General features: G+C 31.7%; 1 protein-coding gene across 1 annotated transcript in view; it reads right to left on the bottom strand.

Moving 5' to 3' along the window:
* LOC106476016 (hemicentin-1-like) overlaps positions 1–12,288 on the bottom strand; it is a 209,307-nt gene extending 197,019 nt beyond the window's left edge. The window contains exon 1 of the mRNA XM_013936691.2: positions 12,041–12,288. Within this exon, the coding sequence (XP_013792145.2) occupies positions 12,041–12,059 (19 nt within the window). The 5' untranslated portion in view covers positions 12,060–12,288. The remainder of the gene's footprint in view (positions 1–12,040) is intronic.
* Positions 12,289–12,579: the final 291 nt, after the last annotated feature.

The following is a 12,579-nucleotide window of genomic DNA, read 5'->3' as shown; positions in this document are numbered from 1 at the left end:
TACCACACTACTATAAAGGTTTGGTTTGGTCTGAAGTTTCATTCGGTGGTAGTGTCCAGGGTCACTGATGAGGAGTAGAATTCTACGAAACTAGTCTGGTCTACAGACACACCCCCAATGAAAGAATATACTATTCCAAACTTTTGTTTGTTGTTAAACAAAGGTTTAAAATAATTCTGTTCAATCTGTTTGTTTGTTAATAAGTACAAAGCTACACAGTGGACTATCTATGCTGTGGCAACCACGAGTATCGAAACCCAGTTTTTAGCGTTACAGGCCTTCAGACTTACCACTGAGCCAATAGGGGCGCAGCAATCTATTATTTCCCTTATTATGCTAAGAGAGATATTAAAGTTTGAGTATAAACGTAATTTCAAATTTCGTATGCGTTAGGTAGAATATGATAAAATGTAGAAAAATATATAATTAACCATTTCATAAGCCACGTATCTGTAAATAAGATATTGAAGTAAAATATGTCTAGTATGTTCATCGGTATTAGACGAATTTCTTTCCAGAGTAGCATGGTAATTAAAGAATCATTTTAGATATTCAAAAGTAATACTTTTTTAATTATGCCAATCTTTAAAGTTATAAGATTATATAAATATTAGAAAATACAGAGTTTTGTTCATAAGGTATTGATATTCAAGTGTTCTATGGTACACAAGTTAAAACCCGACTCTAATTTTGTAATTCATTCGGCGTATAGTTAACTTCTAAATGCAGATAGCGCTGAAAATATACTCCGACTTTCGACGCGAATATTTCCTATTTCGGATTATAAGCGCATGCAAAACGCAATATTTTAACACTTTGACGAAAGAAGTATCTGTACTGTTGAACAGTATCGGTGAAGCAAAGGTAGATGTGATTCCAGCAGGAAAAAAATCAGAAACAGGCTGTTTCAGAGATAATGAAGAAAGTTTAACATTGGCGCTAAAATTGGAACTTCTCTTGAAGCTATATACAAGATAATTCAAGATTTAGATCTTCAACTATTATACGTGAGCCATTTTGACTAACCTCCTTACAAAGCACATAACTGAATTAAAGCATATGACAAATCGAAGTATATCGTCACACTGTGCAGCTCATATTTAATAGTATGCAAAGGTTCGGTGATTTTTTTAGCCCTGCCGATAATACAACATTTCAGAAATGGCGCAGGGCATATATTGAGTGTTATCCAATGAATTTCGGGTGGTAGCACAATAATGTTACAATGGTAATTTAAACATCCGGATAGTTCAGAAAAATGATATATAACAGGCTAAGCTAATGTGCTGGTACCGATATCATCTTTGTGCTGATTAGATGCCAATAAGACTCCATAAAAACAATGCTCCAAACACACGTTCAGTTCAACATTTTAATCCTTCCTCTAACTGCAAGTATAATTACAAATTCATGCTATATTCATTCGTAAACAACTCTTTTGGTTTTATGTATCGGTGGGTTGCTCTTCAAAGCCCTCGTCATTTGCAAACGGAAGATGGACGTTTGAAAACATGTCAAGAGGTTAACATTCACCTTAATGCATTGCCACCGAATAATAATCTTCAACCAGGACCATTCAGATAACATTATCAGTGGCGTATCTGTATACTTATTGTTTAATTAGAAATTTTATTATATACATAATTACAGTTACGTACTAAAATATTTATTTTATTTACATACTACATAATGTTATTTATCTTAAATATAAAATAATTATTTTGTTGATGTTGCTATTGCTTATGAGAAACATGTTTCTAAAAAAAAATTAAATTGTTCATTTTTATTTAATTCGGTATTCAACAAGATCAAACAATAGAGTTAAAAATACGTTATCAACTAACTACTTCCGCGCTAACGAACTAAGCCCTGCTCAACAGAGTGACAAGAAAATACGACCAGTTGTCGCGATATTTCGTTCTAGCTTTATAAGTGATGTTTTAACTAAAGAGATTACAAACCAGAATTATACTATAAGCCTGAAGGACATATCCAGCTTCATAATAAATTTAAGTGCAATAGCGACATACTGTAAGAGCTCTATTTTATCAAGCCAAAATAAAAAAAGAAGAAAAAAAAAGGGAAATGTGTCTATCTTAGGTATTCATTTATGTAGTTATAAATTATATAAGAAAACCCTGGAATATCAGACTTTTTTTCCTTCTTTTATTAATTTCTTCTACCGGTTTCGCGATTTCAAAGATCACTCAACAGGAAATAGTTTTACTGAAAAAGTATATGTATTTCATTTAGATTGTTTATGTTTAGTTGAAAAGCGATATTTATATGTTCCTCGTTATAGACCACCCCCTGAAGAGCGACCTTTGAACTCACGAAATCGGTAAAAGAAATCAACCCGAATTATTTGCACTGTACAGTCATATTCAGCCATCTTTCCCACTTTTTATCAATGGTTGGAAATCAGAGTTTTAGCTAGTGACATGAATACTTACTCTGAAATGTTATTATTGGAAGACTTAATAATCACCTCTTTTAACTGACAGTCAATACTAATTTTGATAACGATGCTTATGCGAGTCGGATTCCTTTTAACATTCACCATTGAAAATGTTAAAAGACAATTTATCTTATCCATGCTTTTGCAGGCTAACAATGACTGTATATTTGTATTTAAAGAACACAAACACCATAAAACATATTAATTTAATTTGTTTTCTCTACATGACTTGACCAAGGTCTTTAGCGTTTATTCGGTAAACATTTCAATGTTACATATATAATATAAGTAATAATTTCACTGTTGTTACATATGTGGGAAAAAGTGAATTAAGCAATCAGAAAATGGATATTTTTAATAGTTTAATATCGGAAAGTAAACTAACCTAAATCTGCATTTTCTCTCCCTACGATACTTGCTTTGCAAAATAAATTAGTGATATTTGTTTAGTTAGCCACATATGCCCTGAAAATTTCTGTCAAATTGTCGTAAACAGTAACTATAAAAGTTATTTGACATATATATATATATATGGAAAGAAAGAATAAAATGGAAATACTTAATACTATTAACTCGGAAAAGTAAATGTTATTGATTATATACTGCAACACAAAGTTAACAAATAATCATAAAATTTGTAATATTATAGCCATGACTAGTCAAAAATAGTGTTCTGAAATAACTTTCTACTCTCTTCATTATTATGCATATCAAACATCTGATTATCAATGATATGACCTGAAGTGTAAAAGGTTGAACATTCAGCCTATGCTACGCACGCACACACACAATATATATAAAATATACATATTGTTGTCTCACAAAGTCTTGTCTCAGTTGTCACTTTCAAGTGAACTCATAATCTAAAGTGCTCCGAAGTGTCCATTAACTATGGGTATGCCACTAAGAATACATTTGGTTATGTAATTCATGTGGGGAAACGTGGGGGAAATAAAAGCCAGTCAATCAATTCAGAATATGTCATACTTGCTACAAGTGTCGCAAAATGTCACTAGCAGAATATGCACTCGCTTCAATACTAATAGTACTCAGACATTTGGACAAGGCAGACTATTATTTATAACACAGACAGATGACAACTCGATAGATTTTAGCTTGCCACAATATCGTGCAAAATTAATCATATATTCGCAGACGCAATTGGACACCATGTTAGTACCTGAATGGTTGGAAATGAATTTCATACGGTTGGCCTGCAATTCAGATGCCAGGTGAAGTGCATTTCATTTACGACAAAGGAAAAAATACAAAGAAAACAGCTTGTTTATAAGAGCGCTAAGAACACACTTAGTGGACTAACAGCCTGTGGAAAATATTTTTTTATATACGACTCACGTTTCACTCCGTAACCATATGACAAGCGAATACTCATTTGGAAAAATGTCACATGCTAGATCTAATTTGTTTTCATACAAGAAAATCACGTATATAGCTGTGATGGAACTAATATGTGGGTAGGAATAGTTCCAATAATGCAAGACAGAATAAATACCAATTTCTGTAACTCCACGTGCTTCTATATGTAAGTGCAATTGGCCTTAATTTCAGTCTAAGGAGTGGTAGTGGTTGACGCTTTATTTGAAGATGGGCAGTTGACCTAATGAAATTGGCTGTACACTCACCAGACTTCAATACCATCCAAAATGCAAGGATTCTCTTGTGAGACGTATCGTATCCCTTCAAGTGATTCCAGACTCTTAATATACCTTGAATTGAAACAGTTTTTTCAAGAGGAGTGGTCGTGGATATCTCTGGGCCTTATCAGTGCTTTAGCTTAAGCAAGTAGAATCATGTCAATCTGTGCTTGCTGCTTGTGATAATCACCTTCTATATTAAAGTAAAATGTTATGAACTCTAAGGGTATAAACCAACCTCTAACGAATATTCATTTACCACTATAGACTCGATGCTTGATCATTTGTATCTCAGGTTAGATTACTATTGAGTTATAACAGTAGGTTTTATCTTGTTATAAATAAAATATTATACATTCCAACCATTATTTTACTGCTTTGTACAGTGTTTCCCAATATCTGGTTTAGTTAATTGTTTTCTCTCTCTCTATATATATATATACATATCAGCTTTCAAATGTAATATGGCAATTAAATCTTGCTTTCACCAAAGGTACTTTAGTCGGATTTACCAAATTTTATGCTTTCTGTCAAAAGTGGACATCTCTGTCACATGTTCGTCCGACTAAAGTACCTTTAGTGAAAGCAAGATTTAATTGGCATATTACATTTGAAAGTTGATATATATAGAAAACAATTAACTAAATCAGATATTGGGAAACACTGTACAAAGCAGTTAAATAATGGTTGGAATGTATAATATTTTATTTATGACAAGATAAAACCTACTGCTATAACTCAATACTGATCTAACCTGAGATACAAATAATCAAGCATCGAGTCTATACTAGTAAATGAATATTCGTTAGAGGTTGGTTTATTCGAACATTTAGAGAACCAAGTTGTCAGATAAAACTTTTCGCTGAAACAATGTGTCGATCATGCTTGGATGGAGTGGGTTTAGAGAAAGGTGGGGTAAGACTGCCACCTTAACACTGAATTCAGTTTTCACCAGTTAATATGAATATCATGAAAAAATAAAATTTATTAAATTAAATTGTTTTTATTAATTTAATTGCTAGTTAAACAAAGATTGAGCATACACCTTTTTTAAATATTGAGAAAAATTGACTTGTGATTAAAGGTTGTTCTACCTATAAGGGTGGATAAAACGGACCCACAAAATTGAGTAAAAATTGTCCCCATTTAATTCAGAGAAATGGGAATTTAACATAAATGCTGAATCTAGAAACTGAATAAAATAACTTAAATCATCATTTGAATGCTCCTGGCAGGGATCAAGAAGACTTGTGACATGCCATGCACAAGTTGCACATAACCTAAGACGATAGTGCAAAATATCATTAGTACTAAAGTGGTAAAATGACGTACATTGCGACCGAAGTCTATAGCGGAAAGATACATCATTGATGTGGAGTAAGAAGACCTCGCCGAGAGGGAGCGTCTTACCCTAATTCTGTAAAGCAATCGCAAGTAGTAAAAAATCAGTGAAACTGAACTGTGTTCTTACGGTATATTTATTTGTCTATAATTGGCCATTGTTATAAATGAGCAAGGTGAAATTTCCTGAAATATCTGATTTGTAACCATAATAAAATCAAGATTGTTTACCTTCGATCAAAGTTGTTCAAGTTGTTTTGATCATTCTCAGTTATGCCCACCTGTCAGTGTGTTTATGCACATGGTCACGTTAATAATAGTTACATATACTCATTGTAGGTAACAATATGTCACCCACTGTCCAAAAGACCTTTCGTACAATACCAGAACTTCGTAAGTTGAACAGTGACTTGAGAGAGACAAAAGACAGATATGAAATGTTATTTTACATATCTCTGATTGAGAAACAGAAACAGAAAAGTTAAGAGAAATATAGAAAATGAACATCTGCATTTACATTACTTTTATCACAAATTTTAGTTCTACTGGTTTTCACATCTGTTAATTGTGTTCATAATTTCTACTTATTACAAAAATTCTGCCTTGTTAGTTTGAATGCACGAGTCTGAGACAATGGTTTGGTCTAAGTAGTCACTAATTTACAACAAAGTTCATTATGTTTGTTTGAATCAAAAATTTATATTTCAAAAATATTACTTGAATGATATAAGCAGATCTGAATTTACGTTTTAAGAAAAATAGAAATGATTAAATATTCTTTTAGAAAGCGGACTTTTTAATATTTGTACCGAAGAAAATAGATTACTTGATAAAACGTATATCTCAAGTTTTGTGGACCACAAATCTTCTATTCATTGTAGTAAATCGCTATCACACCGTTTTTCTATCTATTATAATACAATTATAAGTGCTCATTAAACTGAACTAACGGATTTATATTAGTACTTTTAAATGTGAGTTCGTAACTGAAAGCTATAGTTAGTGTGGGAGCGAGGTCATTAGCAGAGCTTCTGAAGTTTTCTTAGTTGTCAGTTATACCTTTCTTAAGGCATTTAACACCTCAAATCTACTATCTATCTATCTAAAAAAGGCCTTTAAAAGTTTTATCGATAAATTCTATTTTTGAAAAGAGAATATTTATAGAATATCAATATTTACTACCTAATAGAATTAAAAACTTTCCTAGAGAAATAGTAGTTAATAGTTTCTATTATTTTTAAACAGTTTAGTAACTTTTTAAATCTAAAACTATTCTGACTGCTTTAGACGTCTTGACGTATGAGAAGGACAATTCTGCCTTATTATGAGAGGTGTCATTTGCCATGATATTTATAGGGAGCTTAATACTAGAGATACTAAGTACTAGATCTCATATGAAAATTCGGTTTTATATCTTCATCAATCCAAAATTAATATACAGGTAAAGAAAAAATCAAAAATCAAAATGTTCATAGTAGATATAAATAACCAATAATTATCATACATGTTGGCTTTTTTACCATAACAAATGTTACACTGTTTTAATTAAGTGAATTAGGTAAATAATTCTGTCACTGATGAGATAATTGTTTTTGTTTCTAATAACACTAATTTTAATGAGATAATAAGTAGTTAAATTTACTCATTTTCTTGACTATAGCAGAACGGCCATGAATTAAATGTAAACATTTTCACAATGACATCTTTCATTTTGTAATGGGTCTTGATATTAAGTGAAAAGACAACATATTCATACGAGAAAAAGTTTGATGTATCATAGATTGTTACTGCATGTTATATTCATAAGCCTCGCACTTTCTCTTACATTGCATTAGAAAAGAAAAGAAACTCAAACTTGCATCTTTCGAAAATGATATACGTTATGGAAATGTTGGCTAAGAATTGAGCTATATTATACTGCTGGTATTATTTTGTTTTTAAGTATGCTTTAGCTTATGGATGTATTCTCCATATTTTATTCAGACTTGTCCCGCCATAAAATATTCAAACGTACAATCATAGAGGCAGAGTTTAATGAGCGCTTTCTGCTATTCTTCGTCACGTGGAATCAGTTGGTCCCGACGAGCGTCTGTTACATTTTGTCTTTATTGTTCAGTCAATTTATAAAGAATGGAAAGCCATGTCTATCTTTTCAGAGTATTCCCGCCAGATGGTCTAAATTATTTTTAATGGCTTGGATCTGAGTAAACTCTTCTAATACATTGATACTGTAGCTTAAAAATTAAGCATTAGTGATATATTTATTACAACAAGGATCATTACGCTGTTAGGATAACACATTGGGCAACGGATTACTGATTAAAGAATTGTGTCATGGTCCTTGTAATGTATTTCGTTAAAGATTTATTAATGTTTATGAACATTTTAGATGAATCATATACTCATTATGCGCTATGCAGTCTTCACTGTAACACTCTTTCCATATCACCATTCTTCATAATTTGTACACGACAATAACAGTGGAATTCCTCAACTGTTTTACTCCATAATCACAGTATCTATCAATATTTTCGAAGGTGTGCGACTAGTTTTCAACTTTCTAGTTTAGTCGAGTTGCATTCCCAATAAAACAAACAAAACATTTTGAGAACAATGTGTAACTTGTCCAGACTACCCAAAGTACCAATTTCCTACAGTTCACAGTATGCTTCAAATATTGTTTCATTTACGTGTAGTCACAATGAATATAACAAAGTCTCCAAAAATTTAGGAAAATGATTGGTTTTGGATTTGCATCACAATCCTGAAAATTGATAGCTATAGTTACTTTACCGCGACACGTTTGGTTTGACAATATGTACTGATTTAAACTTTTGAAAACTGAACAGTTACATATATTTCAATGATCAGTACATTGTCTTCCCTCATTATACGAGCTAAAAAACCAATTCAATATGATAAGTATGGATTCGACTTTTGTTCTTTCTAAAGACGATATAAAACACCTCGACTAGAAGGTCATAAATAGCTCTTAAAATTTGTTTGGAACATTTATCATTTCCCATAATACAGTTAGAAACATTTGAGATATAAGAGTTTCTCATTGGCTCAGCGGCAAGCTTGATGGCTAATAACTGAATTCCGGCTTTCGACTCGCGTGGTAGTCACATTACGATAGCTCATTGTGTAGCTATGTGCTTAAAAAGAAATTGATCATAGGAAATATTACGAAAAATATTATTTAGATTATATCATGGGTTACCACATTTAAAAGAATGCATATGAGTAAAAATTTGTAATGCTTATGGTTTCCATAACACAAAGATAAATTTTTTTTTACATAAATATTAATGTAATGGTGAATAAGTTTATTACAGTGCTGCAATTTATTTTCTTTTGGAAAAATATTCCACAGAAAATCTTTCAGGCTTAGAAAAAAGACGATTCTAATGGTTATAAATAGCGACGACATTTGAAAAGTTGCTTTCTCTTTTTCAACTAAAATAACATTATCTAAGAGTGTGGTTACAATCTAGATTATTGCGTACAAGCTGAGGTACCCATTCTTTGAGCGGATTATGAACTTAAAAAAATGTGGAAGGTGGATGCTATGATAAATTACGCAAAAATCCTAACTTTCACACACTTTATTCATAACATTACATATTCTTACACTATTCATTATTATCTCACTAAACGTTTTGTATAAGCTTTAAGAACTCTCTATCCTTATACTTAAAACATCGTATTCACTGTACGATGGTCAGGGTGACGTTGTGCGAAGAGGTAGCGGAAAAAATAGTGGCGGTATGGGTGCTTTTCTGTTACCCGCTTTCAACACCCACCTCTTAATGTCCTTCCACATTTTTCATGTTATCAATTAATTGACGGTCATTGGCCGCAGAAGTTTCTTATGGAACTCAAGAAACGGTTTTTCATCTCAACGTTATGGTGACTGTTGTCGTATTAACTTCATCCGAGTTTCTGTATTACTGTTTTTGTATTAGTGTCGGCCTTTTTTTTCCATTGTATTCGGCCAAAGAGAGTGCTAGCGCACTCTTTGAGATATACAAGGTGTTTGTGTACCCTCCCCATACTGTGTGAATGTTGTGTTATAGAAAATTTAATGTATATGTGTGTGTGTGTTTTTATAACAAAGCACATCGAGCTATTTGGCGCTATCTATGAATGTAGTTAACGTTAACTTACGGCAAATATAATAAATGTTCAATGACACCAATAATGGGTTGTGAACCTCCCACTAACCTGCCCCTTGTTCCAAACTACCATCCTATACAGTTTGGTTAAGATATGCCCAACCACCTAGGAGTAGTTAGAAAAGGACAAACAGACAGACACACAGATTTTGTGCTTTCTGTATATACATATATGGATTTAATAGATTTTTGTTTTTGGTGTGAGGACGTGGTGCCATCTATGAATGTAGTTTACATTAACGTACGTCAAAGATACTGAACGCTCAATAACAGTACAAATAGGGGTGGAGAGGGTTGTGACCCCCAGTAACATGCCCCTTGTTTAAGACTATCATCCTCCAGAGTTTGGTTTAGATTGGCCGAGCAACCAATGAGTAGTTAGATCATGGACAAACAGACAGACACATATTTTCTGCTTTACATGTATAGATACATAGTATTTTTTATTATTTTTGGCAATGATCAAAGTTCTTCGAATCTATTGACTTTCACTTAAATAATTCTTAACCGTATTGCAACTGTAATATAACAAGTTATTTTGGATTATTTATTTTCATTTTCGAAAAAGAAATCAGCCTGTGAGATTTGCAACATCTAAAACAATATTTCTGAAAGTATCATGAGTATAATAATTCACTCTTACATGACTTAAATATTTTTGGAGTTTAACTAGACAAGATGTAAGGTCATCACTCTTGGTTTTATACCAATAAAGAGACATCGTTAAAGCTGGCCCATATCCAGCATGTATAATGTTTTCTTTGCGCCATCTTTTCCCCATTTCATGATATTCTTTGTAGTTTGGCTTATGTAATAATGTCTGTAAAATGAATTGCAAGTTGAGTTATTTTTCTTCTTATGGAACTGTTGGGTATATGAGAGTAAAATATATAACTATAACATATGTTTTTATTATTGATATTTCACATAACGAATAAATGATATAGTTTTTTTATTGATCTATACTCTAGATATAATGCTTAATTTTCTTAATCAATAGTGGTAGTTATAGTGATACAGCGTACAAAAACTTCTATATAAATAAAAATTTGGATGGATACAAATATTAAAATGTACAAGACCAGTTATATAGAAGAACATAATTTATTATATTTTACAATCCAAAAATAAATTAGGTACAATCAAAATTGTTAGACTAGAACGTTTGAATTAAAATTTCTAATGTATCATTCTTTCTATAGTATTCTCATATACTACAGCACGAAATCTTGAGAGCATTACATCTTCTCACAGAATGAACTTCCAACTTTGTAATATACAATTAATTTACTTGTGAACTAGTTCTAGAATACATTTCTAAAGCTGTGGAAATGCAAAACATGTGCATTATCGAAATAACTAGTTCCAAAGTAAGAATAATAGAGAAATATGGATAAATATGAAATAATATTTTATGTTATTGGTTGTTTCGTAATGTAAAACTTAGAAATAGTTTAATAAGTACTGTTCATTACTGATATTTATTAAAGATGAATAACTTACTTAACAGTGATAAGATTACTTTGCTGTCATTGTTTGAGAGGCATGAGTAACGTTGAGAAACTTTTGCGATAAAAAATGTCGAGTACTTGAATCTCTACTTTGACTTGTTTTCATAAAATGTAACTGCATTTATTTATAATGGGCTAAAGAACTTTTCAAATATAAAGTTTCATTAAAGAAGTATACATAAAGAATGCAATTGAAAATATATGTTGTTTAGTAAAACTCTCTTACCCCAGAATTAACTTCCGATCAAAGCAAGCTATGCGCTTAGAGTGAAACCAAAAATCAACCTGACAATCAATGTAGCTAAGTAAATATATTTTTCGTACGTTCCTAGTTATAGATATTAAAATGCATTATTTCACCAGTCAATTACTCTCACTATTAAAGATACATAGGTTTTCTTAATGCAGACCTATATTTTACAAATTAATGATGCTGAATCAGTTTGTTGAATAATGTTGATCTGATAAATAATTAATATACAGGTCGCTTCTGTTGACAACAATGACGTCGAAATCCCGGGCACTGTGTTGTTGCGATAAGTTTTTAATGCTTTTTGAACATGATACTCCATTCAACATCTTTTGTTGACAATCATACATCAATGGTGTGTGCTTACCATCAAATTCAAAATCAACGGGTCAGCTGAAGAAACTATAATGCTGATAATTAAAGAATACATCTTGATTATTCTTCAGTGTTCAGTATTGAACCAAAAGGCCTAGTCAGCCTCATTAAGTATTGAATTTTAGGTCTGCTTTTTAATGTGAAAAGGACACTATTTTCCTCTGTTTAAAATGAAAACATATTTGAAAATTAAATAGCAATTAATAAAAATGTTTTATGATTGAAGGAAAACATAAGATAATGGAGATAGATAATAAAATGTTTTGTCATACCTTTTAGGGATGAAAACATTAAACGATTTCAAATTCTCTGTGTAGTCGAGTGAAGATCCATGTTTACGATTTCTAGGAAGAATCGCGAAGAGTTATAAACAACATCATATTGTATACATTGGTCTTAAGATAACCAGTCATTGAATAAATTAAGAAATTCGTGTAAACGATCCCAGCATATTAACTATTGGGAGTACTGCAGTTCTGTATACATATTATAGGTAATGGAGTCTTGCTTGTTCAAAGAGAGTTACCGATGTACACAAGCTCTGAACTGTCTATGTAGCACCACGGGAACACTTTATGTATCCTGTATTCGATCAATCTATGTTAAGACCGCCCATCGTACAGAGGGCGTATATTTCAGATAAAGGACGCAGAGATTATATTAAAATAGGAAATCCGTTTTGTTTTTCTATGCAAAAAAGTGGAGTTTTAAGTGTTTTATTTCTTTTCCTGTAATTAATAATGTTCATATTTTCCAGGGATCATGTAAGTGAATTCAAATGTAGAAAATGAATATTACTCTTTATCTGGGA

This window comes from Limulus polyphemus, unplaced genomic scaffold (genome assembly GCF_000517525.1).
Source record: "Limulus polyphemus unplaced genomic scaffold, Limulus_polyphemus-2.1.2 Scaffold151, whole genome shotgun sequence".
Classification (NCBI taxonomy): Eukaryota; Metazoa; Arthropoda; class Merostomata; order Xiphosura; family Limulidae; genus Limulus; species Limulus polyphemus.
This window is presented reverse-complemented; position numbering and strand designations above follow the sequence as displayed.